This window comes from Hylobates moloch, unplaced genomic scaffold (genome assembly GCF_009828535.3).
Source record: "Hylobates moloch isolate HMO894 unplaced genomic scaffold, HMol_V3 SCAFFOLD_20, whole genome shotgun sequence".
Taxonomy (NCBI): domain Eukaryota; kingdom Metazoa; phylum Chordata; class Mammalia; order Primates; family Hylobatidae; genus Hylobates; species Hylobates moloch.
In genome coordinates, this window is record NW_026652295.1 from 40,442,551 (window position 1) to 40,460,555 (window position 18,005).

General features: G+C 49.8%; 1 protein-coding gene across 1 annotated transcript in view; it reads left to right on the forward strand.

Moving 5' to 3' along the window:
* Nucleotides 1–6,923, forward strand: part of TAF8 (TATA-box binding protein associated factor 8) — a 41,820-nt gene extending 34,897 nt beyond the window's left edge. The window contains exon 9 of the mRNA XM_032140846.2: nucleotides 6,663–6,923. Within this exon, the coding sequence (XP_031996737.1) occupies nucleotides 6,663–6,747 (85 nt within the window). The 3' untranslated portion in view covers nucleotides 6,748–6,923. The remainder of the gene's footprint in view (nucleotides 1–6,662) is intronic.
* The last annotated feature ends 11,082 nt before the right edge of the window (nucleotides 6,924–18,005 follow it).

Sequence of the window (18,005 nt, forward strand, 5' to 3'; positions counted from 1 at the left end):
CTGGGCACGGTGGCTCACCCCTGTAATCCTAGCACTTTGGGAGGCCGAGGAGGGCGGATCATGAGGTCAGGAGTTGGAGACCAGCCTGGCCAACATGGTAAAACCCCGTCTCTACTAAAAATACAAAAATTAGCCAGGCGTGGTGGTGCACGCCTGTAGTCCCAGCTACTTGGGAGACTGAGGCAGGAGAATCGCTTGAACCCGGGAGGTGGAGGTTGCAGTGAGCCGAGGTTGCGCCACTGCACTCCAGCCTGGGCGACAGAGCGAGACTCCATCTCAAAAAAAAAGGGGGGGGGATGATGTGAGGCAGGCTGAGGGCACTGATCACAGCTCATGTTCATTCCTTGATTAAGTAGATAGGGAGAAAAAAGCTTTCATTAAGGATTTTTTTTTTTTTTTTAGAGACAGGGTCCTGCTCTCCAGGACCCTGGAGTATAGAGGCACTATCATAGCTCACTGTAACCTAGAACTCCTGGGCTCAAGCGATCCTCCCACCTGAGCCTTCCAGGTAGCTGGGATTACAGGTACACAGCACCATGCCCAGCTAATTTTAAGTTTTTTGTAGGGATGGGGTCTCCCTATGTAGCAGGGCTGGTCTTTAACTCCTGGCCTCAAGGGATCATACCGCCTCAGCCCGCTGAAGTGCTGGGATCGCAGTTGTGAGCCACTTTGCCCAGCCTTATGAAGGGCTTTGATCTGTTTATGAATGATGGCTTTGTAACAGTGTTAAGGAGACTAAGGATTTCCTGGCAGGTGAAGAGTGAGGATCTTGTCAAAGGAGATGCTGGTGACCTCTCTCACTACCCCTGGGACCCCTAGCAGAGATGAGCTGAGCAACTTTTGGTCTGATCTAAGGTGGCATTTCTGCTGGATTAAATCTTGTGTTCCCATATGAGTTAGGCTGCAGTAACAAAAAGTCCCCAAAATCAAGTGGCTTAAGTCAGAGGCATATGGCTTCTGTGAAAGCTGGGTGAGTGGTCCAGGCCGGCTGGGTGACTTGGTGGTGTCAAGGTCCCTTCTGCCTCTTGGCTCCTCTGTCACTTTGGGTGCTGCTTGCATGACGCAGTATGGTGGCCACCCCATCTGCTGGGCCCAGATTCCAGCCTTGGGGAAGAAGGGAGGTGTATAAGGGCAAGCTTTCACCTTCGTCCTAAGCAGGACCTGGAAGCTACACCCTCCTAATCATACGACCCCACCTGGCTGCGAGGGAAGCAAGGAAATGCGGTCTTTACCTAGGTGGCTCTGTCTAGGTAAAATTTGGGAGCTTTGTCACCATGGGAAGAAGGAAAAAGTGGATTTGTGGGGCAGTTGGCAGTCTCTGTCATAAATGAGGTTTGAGTGTGTATGCCCAGGAATGTCTTGCTGGGACAGGCAGCAAGCCCTCTGCTAACAATGCACCCCCTGACTTGCACCATTAGCTCTCCCAGCCCGTCCCAGAGGCCAGCAGGTAGGTGCTCCTCCAGAATGGGGGCCCCTCAGTGGGGTCCAGCCCGCTTCTTTTGCTTCTGGCGTGTGACTGTGCTGGCTGCCCCTTCCTTCTTCCACATTGTTCCTTTGACTTCCATGACACTGCCCCACTTTCCTTGTTATTCTTGGTCTTCCTTTTCTTTCCTGGCTCTTCCCTCCAGTCCTCTCAGCCGTGGATGGTCACAAACACTCCACCTTTGTGTATGCATGGAGATGGCTTGTCTGCTTCTCCACCTCCAGCCATCATCTCTCCAGGACGCCTCGGCATCCAGTTGTCTGGTGATACTTTGATTTCAACATAGCCAGAGTCGATCTCCCTTTTCCCAAAAACCACTTCCACTCCAAAGCTTTCCCACTTCAGACAGAGGTTAGAAACAGTGAGGATAATGGCAGCCAACCCTCGAGTGCTTACCTTGGCCTGGGACCTCAGGCTGGATGGCACGATCTCATTTTCCCCAGTCCCCCGCTCGGTCCCCTGGACCAAGACACTGAAATCAGTGACAAGATGGTCACTGAATTGTGCCCCCTCTTTCTTCCTGGCCAGTCTGATACTGCCTCCCCACGTGGCTGAGCAGGTACCCTGCTCTTCCCCAGCCTCCATCCCTGCCAGGGCCGTCTTCCCACAAGCCCTGGCCTTGTCTTCTCTCCCCTGCAGTAGAACCTGCAGTTCCTCCCTCCTGCTTTTCACTCCAAGTCCAAATGGCCCGACCAGGCTTCTGAGGTCCTCTGCTAATTCATTGTTTCTTTTGGATAATTCATTTTTCTTTTCATTTATTAAATATCAGTCTATCAATCTGGGCATGCCAGGCGCTGTGCCAGCTCTGAAGATACCATGACGAACAAGACAGACGTGGGTCCTGCCTGCAGGGAATTCATTCCAGTGGGAAGACATACAAAGAAAACAAACCCAAAATTATGATAGACAGTGGAGGGGTGCTAAGAAGGACATAAGCGAGGGTCTTCACACCCTGAGAGGAGGCCATTCTCATCACTGCCGTATCCCCTGCCTTTGTTAGAGCTCTTCCTCCCCATCACCTCCTAAAATCTTGCCTGACTTTCCAGCCTCTGTAGCCTCTCCAGCCTCTCCAGATTACATTGATCCTCCCCTTGTTCAGTCACTCATTAAACAATTTTTTTTTTTGAGACAGTGTCTTTGTCACCCAGGCTGGAATGCAGTAGTATAATCTCAGCTCATTGCAACCTCCGCCTCTGAGGTTCAAGTGATTCTTCTGCCTCAGCCTCCTGAGTAGCTGGGATTACAGATGTGCACTGCCACTCCCAGCTAATGTTTGTATTTTTAATAGAGATAGGGTTTCCCCATGTTGGCCAGGCTGGCCTCAAACTCCTGACCTCAAGTGATCTGCCCGTCTCAGCCTCCCGAAGTGCTGGGATTACAGGCATGAGCCATGGCTTCCAGCTCTAACATTCAACAAACACTTATTGAGCTTCTGCTACACACAGTGCTGATACAGATGTTGGGATACAGCAGTGACTAAAACAAGGTTTCCCCTCCTGTGAGCTTGTGGGCTAGGTGGGGGACAGACAGCTCACCAACAGCATGTAGCAGGACGAGCCACAGACAAAACTCCTCAGACACCGAGTTAAAGAAGGAAGAGGTTTATTCGGCCGGGAGCATCGGCAACACTCCTGTCTCAAGAGCCGAGCTCCCCAAGTGAGCAATTCCTGTCCCTTTTAAGGGCTCACAACTCTAAGGGGATCCGCGTGAGAGGGTCCTGATCGATTGAGCAAGCAGGGGGTACGTGACTGGGGGCTGCATGCACCGGTAATCAGAACGAAACAGAACAGGACAGGGATTTTTACAATGCTCTTCCATACAATGTCTGGAATCTATAGGTAACATAACAGTTAGGTCAGGGGTCGATCTTTAACTACCAGGCTTAGGTCAGGCAGGCCCAGGCCTGGTTTCGGGTCTGGTTTCTTGGTTTTGGGTCTGGTTCCTAGGCGCCGGGCTACCTGCCTTTAGTTTCACTTATTTTTCCTTTTCTGAGTATAAAACAATATAAAACAATATGAGAGGGTCTGTCTCTCTTCTCTCAAACAGACCTGTCATGTCAGATGGTGAATTTAGGGTCCTGGAAGGAAAGTGACCTGGGTACCCGGGTTGGATGTTGAGGAAGGTTTAATGAAGGGATTACTTCCAAAGGTGCAGGCAAGGTCCAGGGGAAGCACAAGGGTTGGTGGAGCACCTGGGCTGGGAACAGGGAAGGGGAGGAGCAGCTGGAACCTGGGGAGAGGCCCATGGGAGAGGCTTCTGCAAGAGCCGCCTCAGGTCCAGGAGCCCTGCCAGCACCCAGAGCCCTGCAGGGAAGGAGCCAACCCGGGAAATCAGTACCCTCACCTCACTCTCCCTCCCTCCTCCCACACTGTCCTGCCTGCTCTCTGCTGAATGGAAGCCAGTGGGGGATGGGGCCTGCTGATGTGGGCCATACCAGCGCCAGCCTGCCAGGGCCTAGGAGGGTGCATCTGGAGGGGCGGATGAAAGAAGTGATTGCCACACAATAGGGCAGCAGGGGAAGGAGCACTCGCTGCAGGGGTTGCTGTTTTAGGAGGGGTGGGAAGGAAATTTCTCTCTGAACAGAGCCCTGAATGCATTGAGGGGCTGGCCACATGGAGAAGTATTCCAGGGAAAGGGGACAGCAGGCATACTGCTCTGAGGCAGGAGTGTGTGTGACTTCGCCACAGGAGGCTGGGTGACTGGAGCAGGGGGAGCAGGAGAGGAGTGGGGCAGGGGTCGGGGAGGAGCTGGGCGGCACCTGCAAAGCCTTATGGGCTTGATGTTATTCAGATGGAGACAGGTAGCAAGGGAGTGACGGAAGCTGAGTAGGATCATTCTGGCTGGAGCAGGTATAGGGGATAGTATTTCTCTTACAGTCAGGTCCACGTAGTTTGGCATTTGCCAAACACGATTCAGTAAGGGGATAGCTAGCCACGCTAAGACCCGGGGGAGGTTAGTCTTGGCCCCAAGAGAGCCGGCCAGCCTGTCAGCAAGGCCAAGTGTGACTCCTAACCATAGCCTGAGCCTGTACCAAGGGAGAGGGAGGAAATATAAACCCGCAGATGACTCCTCTCCCCCGGGGAGTTAGCAGTGTAGTCAGGGAGACAGGCAAACACACAGGAACCTGTTTTAACTCCACCAAGACAGAGGAGAACAACTGTCATTGGAAGGTTGGACTTTAGGACTTAAGTACTGAGGCCGGACACAGTGGCTCATGCCTGTAATCCCAGCACTTTGGGAGGCTTAGGCGGGTGGATCAAGAGGTCAGGAGTTCGAGACCAGCCTGGCCAACATAGTGAAACCTGGTCTCTACTAAAAATACAAAAAAATTAGCCGGGCGTGGTAGCGGGTGCCTGTAATCCCAGCTACTCCGGAGGTTGAGAGAGGAGAATCGCTTGAACCCAGAAGGCAGAGGTTGTAGCGAGCTGAGATCGCACCACTGTACTCCAGCCCAAGCAGCAATGTGAGACTCCGTCTAAAAAAAAAAAAAAAAAAAAAGGACTTAAGGGCTGAAGCGTGTGCCAAGTTCCGAATGGGGTAGGGTTAGCAAGTGAAGCTTCAGGAAGAGGTAAGGAGCGGGAGGGCGGAGACGGCCTGGGGGAAGGTGGGAGGGCAGATAAGGGGGGTGTTGTCTCACCCAGCCTGTGGGGACTCAGCCACTGAACTGGGGTGTCTGGGGTGCCCCAGCACAGTTCCTGAGGCTTCCAAGTCCCTCTTGTAACATCTATTTTGAGGCTGGTGTGGTGTCAGCTGAAACCAGCCTTTTCCCTTGTAAAGCCAGCAGAGACTCCCTCAGCAGCACTGGCCCTCAGATTGTCCCTCCCCCTAGGCAGGTTCAGTTTGGGAATGCCAGCTCCGAATCAGGGTTGCCCCCCGGAAGGAGTCACGTCACTGGAACTGGTGGGTCCTCCTGTAGGTTTCTCTGGAGGGTCTTTCCCATCGTGGTCATCTGGGGTCCTGGGTTGGAAAGGGCCTGGCGCCAGCTCCTTTACCCAGTGAGTTATTGATGATCTTCGGAGGCTCTTAAATAGCCAGTCAGTGCATAGCCATAAAAAAGATTAGAATCCTGTCCTTTCCAGCAACATGGATGAAACTAGAGGCCATAATCCTCAGCAAATTAACACAGGAACCCAGAAAACCAAATACTGCATGTTCTGTCACTTGTAAGTGGGAGCTAAACATTGAGCACCCATGGACATAAACATGGGAACAGTAGACACTGCGGACCACGAGAGGAGGGAGGGAGGGAGGGAGGGAGGGAGGGAAGGGCCTCGGTCGAAAACCTACCTATTGGGTACTATGCTCACTACCTGGGTGCAATATGCCCATGTAGCCAACCTGTACATGTATCCCCCATATCTAAAATAAAAGTTGAAAAAAGCAAGATTTATAAACAAAGATGTGCATCATAGCTTTATTTATAAGAGCAAAAGACTGGAAATTAGCTAAATGTCCCGCAATGGAGAATTATTTTGTTTGTTTGTTTTTTGAGACAGAGTCTCGCTCTGTTACCCAGGCCAGAATGCAGTGGGACAATCTCAGCTCACTGCAACCTCTGTCTCCTGGATTCAAGCGATTCTTCTGCCTTAGCCTCCCGAGTAGCTGGGATTACAGACACCTGCCACCACACCCGGTGAATTTTTGTATTTTTTAGTAGAGATGGGGTTTTGCCATGTTGGCCAGGCTGGTCTTGAACTCTTGACCTCAAGTGATCTGCTGGCCTTGACCTCCCAAATTGCTGGGATTACAAGCATGCGCCACCGCGCCCAGCCCCCAACAATGGATAATTATTAATAAACGATTACATATCCATAAGTTTCAATAATGTGGAACCGTTAAAAATTATGTTTTGGAAGAGTACTTAATGAAATGGAAAAATGTCAATTATATATTAAATGAAAATATCAGGATGTAAAAATAATGTGTATACTATGATTAAAATTATATATTGTACATAAATTCATATACTAAGTAAATAATAAATAGTCAGGGGCTTCGGAGACTCTTACAAGTAGCTTTGTGGGTACAAGAAGAACCCCCTGAGTCTTGTCAGTTTTTGCCATAATACGAAAGAGTCCTGGGGCCACACATTCTATTTCTTTGGAACTTTGTGATGCATTCATTTACGAGTTTTCCTCAGCTATTGATAGTGGGTTTCTCATTCTTCTGTTTTACTTAGGCGTATACTGAAAAAAGTTCTTAATTCTGCGAACGTCAACTTCCCGTGCCCAGGTGCAAGTGGGGGGGCAGCCGGCCCAGGGTAGAGCTTTGCCATGGACCCTGGCGCTCCTGGAAAAAAATTCAAGGTATTTTTCCTCCTCTTGGAGCTTGTGGCCTACCTCATCTCCATTTGATTACTAGCTTTGCTTTTTCTCCTTTGTTAAAAAGTTACTTAATTTTGAAGAGATAATATATGTATACAGTATAAAATTTATGGCCGGGCGCGGTGGCTCACGCTTGTCCGAGGCGGGCGGATCATGAGGTCAGGGGATCGAGACCACGGTACCCGCTCTACTAAAATACAAAAAATTACCCGGGCTGGTGGGGACAAATTAAAAATAAAATTTAAAAGACAGAAAAAGATATAAGTGATAACAAAATATCTTCCTCCTCCCCTGTTTCCCAGAGGCTGAGACCTCGTCCCTGGCAGTTGCTATTATGTTACCGTTAATACGACCTTATTTATTCTTCCAGAAATATTCTGTCCATCAAATGCAAATACTTATATTTTCTACTTCTCAGTGTATTTTTTGGTGATGTTCCATGTGAATAATAAAGAGCTTCTCTGTTTCATGGCTGCATGGTTGTTGTATAGTTCTACCATCACTTATTTTCCAGCCCCCAGCTGATGGGCATTTAGGTGGTTTCCAGCCCTCTGTTCTTTCAAGCACTGATGCAGCGAGCAGCTTTCTGTCTGTGCTGTTTTGTCATGGGTGTCCACTGAATGTGGACAGCTGTCGTCCAGGTCTCAGAATGTGTACCAGTTGGCTCTCCTGCACTAGTGCCTGCCTCCTTGCCACCGCAGTGTAGAACTCCTTGAACTTTGCTACTCTGATAGATAGAAAGCTGTGTCTTATTGCGGTTTTATTTGAGTTGGAGTTGAGTTTTTTCTCCCCCCACTGATTCCTTCTATTGTAACAAACAAGTGTGTGTGTATCAGCTGGAACTGGGAACATAGTCACCGTTCTGTGTGATGGTGCCCCACAGAGGGGCACCCAGGGACTCTGCAATCACAGAGGAGGGAACACAAACTCTTTCTGGGCTGGGACTTCAGGAAGAGCATCCCAGGGCTGGTGACATTTAAGCTGGACTTTGACCAAGACAAGCAAAGGAAGGAAGGACATTCTAGGCAGAGTGAACAGAGGACACAGGATACAAGGGAGTGGCAAGGGCTGAGCGTGGCAGTGAAGGTTAAAGATGCACCCTAAGGGCTTCGTTGGCCTCGCTGAGGAATTTCCATTTTGATTCCATAGGGGTCAGAAGTGCAGAGGAGAAAACACGGCGTATTTGGAACAAATTCATTTGCTGAGCACTTCCTATATGCCAAGCACGGTGCTAAGCACTTCACATAAATTAACTGTTCGTCCTGATGATATCCTAATGAGGTTGGGAAAATTATTATCCCCACTTACACATGTATCAACTTATTTATTTATTTATTTTTATTATTTTTTTGAGACGGAATCTCACTCTGTCACCCAGGCTGGAGTCTCGCTCTGTCACCAGGCTGGAGGGCAGTGGTGCGATCTCGGCTCCCTGCAACCTCCGCCTGCTGGGTTCAAGCGATTCTCATGCCTCAGCCTCCCGAGTAGCTGGGATTACAGGCACATGCCATCGCACTCGGCTGATTTTTGTATTTTTAGTAGAGATGGGGTTTTACCGTGTTGGCCAGGCTGGTCTCGAACTCCTGACCTCAGGTGATCCACCTGCCTCAGCCTCCCGAAGTGCTGGGATTACAGGCATGAGCTACTGTGCCTGGCCTCATTTATTAATAGTAGTATTATTTTTGCTGTTTAAAAGAAGAGGAAACAGAGGCTTAGAGGCTAAGTACCTTGTGTGAGGTCACCAAGCCACTACATGGCATGACCCTGCCCTGCTCTCTCCTAACCACGTGTCTACCCATTGCATCTGGAGAGCAGCAGAGTGGACTCCTTTCTTGGATGAGCTAGGGGGGTATTGCCTCTCTCCAGACTAAAGGAGATGGAGACTTCCATAAACAGCAAAAGCTGTTCTGAGATTCCACGTTCCCTTGAAACATGCAACTGGTGACACCAGTTTCTGAAGCATCCTCTAGAGGTAGTCTGTGCATATCCAGCAAATACGGACACATTTTTCCCTTTTTTTACACGAATGGTAGCATACTGCATAAGCCCTTCTGCACTTGCTTCTTTCCCCACTTACTATCTCTTGGAGGTCACTGCTGATACATAAAGAACTTCCTCATTTGTTTTCGTGGCTGTAGAGTGTTCCATTGTATGTCTTATCCTAACTTATGACTGGTTTTCTATTTAGAGAAATTGAGACTATTTCCAGCAAACAATGCTGCGCTGACATGATGCTCATTTGTTGGGATATCTGCAGGCCAACTTCTTAGAAGCAGAATTCACAGCCTGTTTTAGTAGCTGCTATGGTCTGAATGTTTGTGTCCCCCCCACATTTATGTTAAAATCCCCAAGGTGATAATGTTAGGAGGTGGGGCCTTTGAGGAGGTAATTAAGTCATGAGAGTAGAGCTTTTGTGAATGGGATTAGTGCCTCTAGGCCAGGCGTGGTGGCTCATGCCTGCAATCCCAGTGCTTTGGGAGGCTGAGGCAGGAGGATCACTTGAGCTTAGGAGTTTGAGACCAGCCTGGGCAATATGGCGAGACCCCTATCTCCACAAAAATTAAAAATCAATTAATTAGTTTAAAAGTCCCCAGTGAGGCCAGGCATGTGGCTCACACCTGTAATCCCAGCACTTTGGGAGGCTGAGGTGGGTGGATCACTTGAGGTCAGGAGTTCAAGACCAGCCTGGCCAACATGGTGAAACCCCATCTCTACTAAAAATACAAAAGTTAGCCGGGGGTGGTGGTGGGTGCCTGTAATCCTATCTGCTCAGGAGGCTGAGGCAGGAGAATCACCTGAACCCAGGAGGCAGAAGTTGCAGTGAGCCGAGATGGCACCACTGCATTCCAGCCTGGGAGACAGAGTGAGACTCCGTCTCGACAAACAAACAAAACCCCAAACCTTTTAGGAAACTCAGGCCAAACTACAATGGAGGGACCTGCCCAAGGTCACCGAGCTACTGTAATAGGTGCCAGAGCTGGGACTAGAACTCAAGACTCTGGCGAGGGCCTACCCAGCTCCAGCCAATTCACTTGCCCAAAGGAAAGGATGTTCCCACTCCCTCCTGGCCAACCCCCAACCATGGGTGAAGGTCCCTGAGTCGAGGGTGGACAGGGAGCCCCGGGACTCCACATCAGTAGCATTTTACGTAGCGCACATTATTGGTGGGGTTAAGGAGGAGAAGTTTTATAACTGAATACATGTAAATATATTAGGAAATATAGTGTAGAATGTCCATGAAAAGTAAAGTCTCAGGGACATTTTGCTTTTTTAGTGGCAGCTTCAGGCTTCTCTCCTAAAGCTCGAGGGGGTGGGAGGGCATGTCTATTTGCTCCTTTTTGTTTGTTTGTTTGGCAATCTGGGAAGAAAAATATTAGAAGCACTGGCCTAATTAATGGTTCTGCCTTAAGCTGGATGATAATGATCTGGTTCCTTTGTTACGTATCTTTTTATTCCATAATGGATTAGAAGCAGCTTATAACAAAAACAATAAATAACAACAATCTATGAAATTAAAAAGCAGGCCGGGCGCAGTGGCTCATGCCTGTAATCCCAGCACTTTGGGAGGCTAAGGTGGGCAGATCACAAGGTCAGGAGTTTGAGACCAGCCTGGCCAGACTCCAGTAGAGTTTAGTAGAGATAGTGATACCCCATCTCTACTAAAAATACAAAAAAATTAGCCAGGCATGGTGGCACGTGCCTGTAGTCCCAGCTACTCGGGAGGCTGAGACAGTAGAATCGTGTGAACCCGGGAGGTGGAGGTTGCAGTGAGCCAAGATCGCGCCACTGCACTCCAGCTTGGGCGACAGAGTGAGACTTCGTCTGGGAAAAAAAAAAAAAGAAAGAAAGAAATAAAAAGCAGAACCAGTAGAAAGTGGACTTTGGATAAGTCAGTTTGGGCATGAGGAGGAAGAGGGCCAGGAATAAACAAATAAATATACATAAGATGGCAATAAATGCTGAGGGAAGCCGGGCGCGGTGGCTCAAGCCTGTAATCCCAGCACTTTGGGAGGCTGAGGCGGGCGGATCACGAGGTCAGGAGATCGAGACCATCCTGGCTAACACGGTGAAACCCCGTCTCTACCAAAAACACAAAAAATTAGCCGGGCGTGTTGGCGGGCGCATGTATTCCCAGCTACTCAGGAGGCTGAGGCAGGAGAATGGCGTGAACCCAGGAGGTGGAGGTTGTGGTGAGCCGAGATCACGCCATTGCACTCCAGCCTGGGGGACAGAGAAAGACTCCGTCTCAAAAAAAAAAAAAAAAAAAAAAAAATGCTAAGGGAAAAAAATTAAGCAGGGTAATGAGAATAGAGGGTGTGGAGGAGGAAGGGCATTGCCATTTATTTATTTATTTAGAGACAGGGTCTCGCTGTGTCACCCAGGCTGGAGTGCAGTGGTATGATCTCAGCTCACTCAATTGCCCTGGCTTAATCAGTCTTCCCACCTCAGCCTCCCAAGTAGCTGGGACTATAGGCGCACGCCACCATGCCCTGCTAATTTTTTTATTTTTAGTAGAGACAAGGTTTCACCATGTTGCCCAGGCTGGTCTCAAACTCCTGGTCTCAAGCCATTCACCCACCTCAGCCTCCCAAAGTGCTGGGATTACAGGCATGAGCCACCGTGCCCAGCCTGGGGTATGGCCCTTTAATGGAGTGATTATGGAAGGCCTGTCCTCTTCAAGAGGGTGACATTTGAATTGAGACCAATGGAAAAGAGCATTGGGTGGCACAGGAATAGCCAGTGCAAAGGCCCTGAGGCAAGAGTGGGCTTAGCGTATTTAAGGAGTTCAGTGTGGCCAGCATGGAGTGGTAAGGGGCAGGAGTGAGACAGGGTTGGAGCATGTGGGGTCTTGTGGGCATCCTAATGATAACAGTGTTTACCATGAAGGGGTGGGCCAAACAGAGGAGTGAGATCACCTGACTTAGGTTTAACAGGCTTATCCTGGAGGCTGTGTTAAGAATTGACTTCCATCAGAAATGTGGCAGCAGGAAGACCAGGCAGAAGGCAAAAAAATGATAGTGGCTTGGCCTAAGTGTGTGACAGTTGAGGAGGTAAGAGATAATCAGGGGCTAGGTGTGGTGGCTCATGCCTGTAATCCCAGCAGTTTGGGAGACCAAAGTGGGAGGATCGCTTGAGCCCAGGAGTTCAAGACCAGCCTGGGCAACATAGGGAGACCCCGTCTCTACAAAAAATTAACAATAAAAAAAATTAGCCAGGCATGGTGGTGTGTGCCTCTGGTACCAGCTACTTGGGAAGCTAAGGGAGGAGGATCACTTGTGCCCAGGAGGTCAAGGCTGCAGTGAGCTATGATTGCATCACATAACTCCAGTGAGACCCTGTCTCAAAAAACCCACAAAAAACAAAAAACAAAACAAAACAAAGAAAAGAAAAATATCAGAAATGGTGGGTGTATCTTAAAGTTAAACTGACAAGATTTGCCAAGGGATTGGAAGTGGTGTGTGAAGAGTGGTCAGGGAAGAATGCGGCTCCACGCCCTGAGGTGAAGGCTCTGGGTATGGGAGGCCAGGAGGGACTCAGGTGCTCGCTCAGCTGTGCACCTGTTAAGTGCGAGATGCCATTAGGCAGCCAAGTGGAAACACTGAGTTGGTAGCTGGCTCCATGAGTGGCATTCAGGGGAGGGCTGGAAGTCATCAGGGTGGGTGAGAGTTGAGGACGTCAGGTCTATTATCCCAGGCTAACCTCTCGATAGATCCAAGGAAAGAACCCATCTAGAATACTTGGAAGGATTGTTGGGCTGCAGTTCCCTGCCTTCCCGAACAGCTTGATCCCATCTGGTGGTTGTGTTCTTTTTGTTTTTGTCGATATTGTTTTATTTCGTTTTGTTCTGCAGTGGGCCAGTATTCCCTGCCCCCTCTTAGCTGCCCTAGACAAATGTACCACGTGGTAAGGGAGTAGAGAATTGACTGTTTAAGGTGGTTTTCCTCGGTAAGGCCTGGGCATGCAGGGGCTCAGAACACTCACCTCTAGCCATGCTGTGTAGACATAGAATAAGATTTATTAGAGAAACTTGTGGGCAGAAAAACAGCAAAGCGACTGGTTTCTCTGAACCCTCCTTATCTCATAGAGGTGGAATTGGCCAGACCGAGCTGGAAGCGCCAAGATAAGCGCTTAGGGAGAAGGATCCCCCACAACCCCCCACCCATTCTACATATTTAATTTTTTTCTTTTTTTTTTTCGGAGACAGCATCTCGCTCTGTCCCCCAGGCTGGAGTGCAGTGGTGTGGTCTCGGCTCACCTGGAGTGCAGTGGTGTGATCTCGGCTCGCCACAACCTCCACCTCCCGAGTTCAAGCGACTCTCCTGCCTCAGCCTCCCCAGTAGCTGGGATTATAGGCGTGCACCACCACCCCTGGCTAATTTTTGTATTTTTAGTAGAGACAGGGTTTTGCCATGTTGGCGAGGCTGGTCTCCAACTCAAGTGATTCGCCTGCCTCAGCCTCCCAGAGTTCTGGGATTACAGATGTGAGCTACTGTGCCCGGCCATCAGTGTACATGTTTATAGGGGAGTTGGGAGGAGGGTAGGAAATGCCCGGTTCACTACATAACCCTAGAGCTTCCTGGTCGAGGAAAAGGGGTGCCTTCAGAGCTCAGCCGCTGGTATTAACCAGAAGCTTTGTGTGATCTTCCCTTGAACTAACTTGGGATAATATTTGTCCTTCAAGGATTGTGAAATCCTTGGAGGTTTGCCCTCCAAACCTTCTCTCCACTCACATGCTCAAGTATCTCTCACCACCTTCACCAAAGTCCACTCCCAAGTAGTCATCACAATGGGACTCCTTCAGGGTAAAACCAGCCAGGAGACCAGGCTTCCAGCTAGAGCACAGGGTTTCTCAACCTCAGTACTACTGACATTTAGCTAGATGTGTTGTGGGAGGCTGCCCTGTACATTGTAGGACATTTAGTAGCACCCTTGGCCTCTACCTACTGAATGCCCTTACTATCTCCCTAGGATGTCAATGAGAAAATGCCTCCAGATCTTCCAGATATTACCAAATATCCTCTGGGAAGCAAAATCGGCCCTGGATAAGAACCATTAAAGTAAACTAAGACACCAGGGGGCTGCATATTCAGAAACTAAAGCGAGACTGGTAGAAAACTGGGGGCAGCAGAGATTTTTTTTTCTTTTGAGACGGAGTCTCGCTCTGTGGCTTAGGCTGGAGCGCAGTGGCGCGATCTCGGCTCGCTGCAACCTCTGCGTCCTGGGTTCAAGCGATTCTCCTGCCTCAGCCTCCTGAGTAGCTGGGAATACAGGCACCCACCACCACACCTGGCTAATTTTATTTTGTATTTTTAGTAGAAACGGGGTTTCACCACGTTGGCCAGGCTGGTCTTGAACTCCTGACCTCAAATGATCCACCTGCCTCAACTTCCCAAAGTGCTGGGATTACAGGCGTGAGCCACCGCGCCCAGCCGAGACTTTTATCCCCCCTCAAATCAGAATACGTCTTCACTGTTTCTTCTGTCTAATTCCCTCAAGCTAGACTATAGGAATGTTCTGAAAGACAGTGTTGTAACATTTCAGAGCCCCGGAGCCCAGCTCCCTGCATAACAACCCTGGCTCTCTGGCTTGCTAGCTCTGTGACCTTGGACAAGTTACACAGCCTTTGATAACAAAAGTGCCTGCCTCCTGGGGTTGTTGGGAGGATCGTCTGAAATAATATGCGTAAAGTGCTTAGGATCCTGCCTGGTACCTAATAAGTTGTTGCAGGACAGGCTCCCCAGGAGACTGAGGTTTGTGTGCAGCAAGTTTGCTGGGAGTGCCCTCAGGACGCACACCGGTGTGGGAGAGGGAGAAGTGAGGACAGGGAAAAGCAGGGCTGCCTGCACTTGCAATGGCGGGGCGCCCTGGTCTGCAAGGACCTTCAGAGTTGTCCTGCATTGAGGGGAGGGACTTAGTGAACGTGAGAAGCCTCTAGGAAGTGGGCGTGTCCTTGGAGAGGTGGCTCTCCTGGGAAGGACAATTCCTGGGGTGGGACTGCCAGCTGCTGGCTGGGGGTGTGAAAGTTTCAGTCCTGGAAAGGGAGAGGGTCAGGGAGATAGTGCAGTGTAGCACCCATTGTGAGTGCTTGCTGACCAGTATCATGAGGCTTGACTGGAACAGAAGCAAGCCTGGGCAACACAGCGACGTCCTATCTTTTTTTTTTGTTTTGTTTTTTTTTTGAGACGGAGTCTCACTCTGTCGCCAGGCTGGAGTGCAGTGGCACAATCTCCGCTTACTGAAACCTCCGCCTCCTGGGTTCAAGTGATTCTCCTGCCTCAGCCTCCCAAGTAGCTGAGACTACAGGTGCGCACGACCACGCCCAGCTAATTTTTGTATTTTTAGTAGAGATATGGGGTTTCACCATGTTGGCCAGCCTGGTCTCCATCTCTTGATCTCGTGATCTGCCCACCTCAACCTCTCAAAGTGCTGGAATTACAGGCATGAGCCACCGTGCCCGGCCTACACCCCAGTTTAAAAAAAAACCATGTTTTTAATTAGTGAGGCATGGTGATGTGCACCTGTAGTCCCAGCTACTCAGGAGGCTGAGGTGGGAGGATCACTTGAGTCCAGGAGTTCAAGGGTTCAGTGAGCCGTGGTCATGCCACTGCACACCAGCCTGGGCAACAGAGTAAGACCCTGTCTCTAAGATAGGTAGATAGATAGATAGATAGATAGATAGATAGATAGATGATAGATAGATAGAAGCAAAAATATCTTATTTTTATTTTTAAATATTTTTTGAGATGAGGTCTCACTATGTTGCCTAGGCCAGTCTCAAACTCCTGGGCTCAAGCAAGCCTCTCAAGTAGCTGGGGCTACAGGCATGCACCACCGTGCCTTGCTGAAAGTGTCTTTAAAACATTATGGCCACCCAAGGAATGACTGTCAGCCTAACAGTGACTCTATGACCACCTCCCAGTACTGCTTACCCCAAGCCCGCCCTCTCTACTTACTGCCCTCTCTGGAACAAAAATTTGGAGAGATGCTGTCACACCCATCCCAGCCACATTGCCCTGGGGGTAAAAGGCAGTGCAGCAGGTGCAGTTTGGCTCCCTAGCACCCTCCAGCTGTGTGGCCTTGGCAAGGTTGCTTGGCCTGTGGAGGCTGTAGTTTCTTCTTTGGTAACCTGGGAGTGGCACTATCTGCCCTAAGGGAGATGAGGTGATGACACATGACACTGCACAGCAAGGGTTCTCAAAGTGCCATCCCTGTACCATCAGGACTTGCAGCCTCACCTGGCAACTTGTTAGAAATATGAATTCCCAGCCAGGCGTGGTGGCTCACGCTGTAACCCCAGCACTTTGGGAGGCCGAGGCCGGTGGATCACCTGAGGTCAGGAGTTCGAGACCATCCTCGCCAACATGATAAAACCCCCGTTTCTATTAAAAATACAAAAATTAGCCAGGCATGTTGGTGGGTGCCTGTAATCTCAGCTACTCGGGAGGCTGAGGCAGGAGAATTGCTTGAACCCAGGAGACAGAGGTTGCAGTGAGCCGAGATCACACCACTGCATTCCAGCCTGGGAGACAGAGAGAGACACCATCTCAAAAAACAACAAAAAAAGAAAGACATGTGAATTCCCCAGCCCCATCCCAAACCCACTGAATCAGGAGCTTTGGAACAAGTCCCACAAACCTGTGTTTTGACAAGTGCTTCTGATGCACTTCTGAGTTTTGAGAATGACTGGTGTGCCGGACAGCACTTAGCTTTGTGCCTGTATCCTAGGAGAAGCCACGTCCACCTCAGATGGATCTCAGTCTGAACCTGAACCCCACCAGCCACATGAACTTCAGGCACTTGTGAGCAAAGTGCCACCTGTTGGCTAATGCCCACTCCACATGCACACACAGGGATGCCAGGCTAAGACAGTGGTGCTGGACACCAGGGTAAATTACACAGGTGCCTTCTGCTCACTCCCCTCTCCTCTCCCTGGAGAATCCAGTTAAAGTGAATGTCAAGGGCAGCTTTACACGGCCAAGAGAGGTCACTGAAAGACAACGACTCACTCTGTAGGAAAAATAAGCACACAAAGGGCATCCCTCATTCCTCTGCCCAGCTCATGCACGTGCTCCCACAAGGGTCACAGGCCAGCAAGACAGGACACCCACAAGGACAACCCAACAGTGCCCCATGCGGTCCCGTGCTCTCTTGGGCCACCGGGCTCTCCTGGGTGGGGAGCTTTGCATTCCCCTGCTCCATAGTCCAGTTATTTGTGTGTATGTCTGTCTTCCACACAACTGTGAGCCTCTTGCGAGGTTCCTTGGCTTGTACTGAGTGGCGCCCCCTTGCAGTGTTGAATTGCATTGGTGGAATTCTGTGCTTCCCTTAGCTATTAGAACAAATGCTGGAAAGTTGTGAACCAAAAGGCAGGAAGATGACAGATGGGGTAGCCCAGAGAGAGACAGAGAAAGTAGGAGCCCACCAAACCCTCTTGAATGGCTCAGAAAATAAACTAAGGCAACAATGAAAAGTGGCAGGAGATGCTCCTCTGCAGTGAGGAAAGCTGAAAGGAGTCAGAAGGCTCAGCCTGCAGAAGACAAGATTGAAGACATTCCATTTTCAAGAATGAGAAGGAGTATAAGTGCGGTGGCTCTTGCCCGTAATCCCAGCACTTTGGGAGGCTGAGGCAGGATTGCTTGAGCCCAAGAGTTCAAGACCAGCCTGGGCAACATAATGAGACCGTGTCTCTACAAAAAATAAAAACAAATTAGGCAGAGCACGGTGGCTCATGCCTATAATCCCAGCACTTTGGGAGGTTGAGGCAGGTGGATCACAAGGTCAGGAGTTCAAGACCAGCCTGGCCAAGATGGTGAAACCCTGTCTCTACTAAAAATACAAAAATTAGCCAGGCGTGGTGGCGGGCGCCTGTAATCCCAGCTACTCAGAAGGCTGAGGCAGAGAATTGCTTGGACATGGGGGGCAGAGGTTGCAGTGAGCCGAGATCACACCACTGCACTCCAGCCTGGGGGACAAAGCAAGACTCCATCTAAAAAAAAAAAATAAATAAATTAGCCAGGCCTGGTGGTGAATGCCTGTAGTCCCAGCTACTTGGAAGGCTGAGGTGGATCACTTGAGCTCCGGAGGCTGTGACCTATGATGGCACTATTGCACCCCAGCCTGGGCGACAGAGCAAGACCCTGCCTCAGGAAAAAAAAAAAAAAAAAAAAAAGAAAGAAAGAAAATGAGAACCAAGTGTC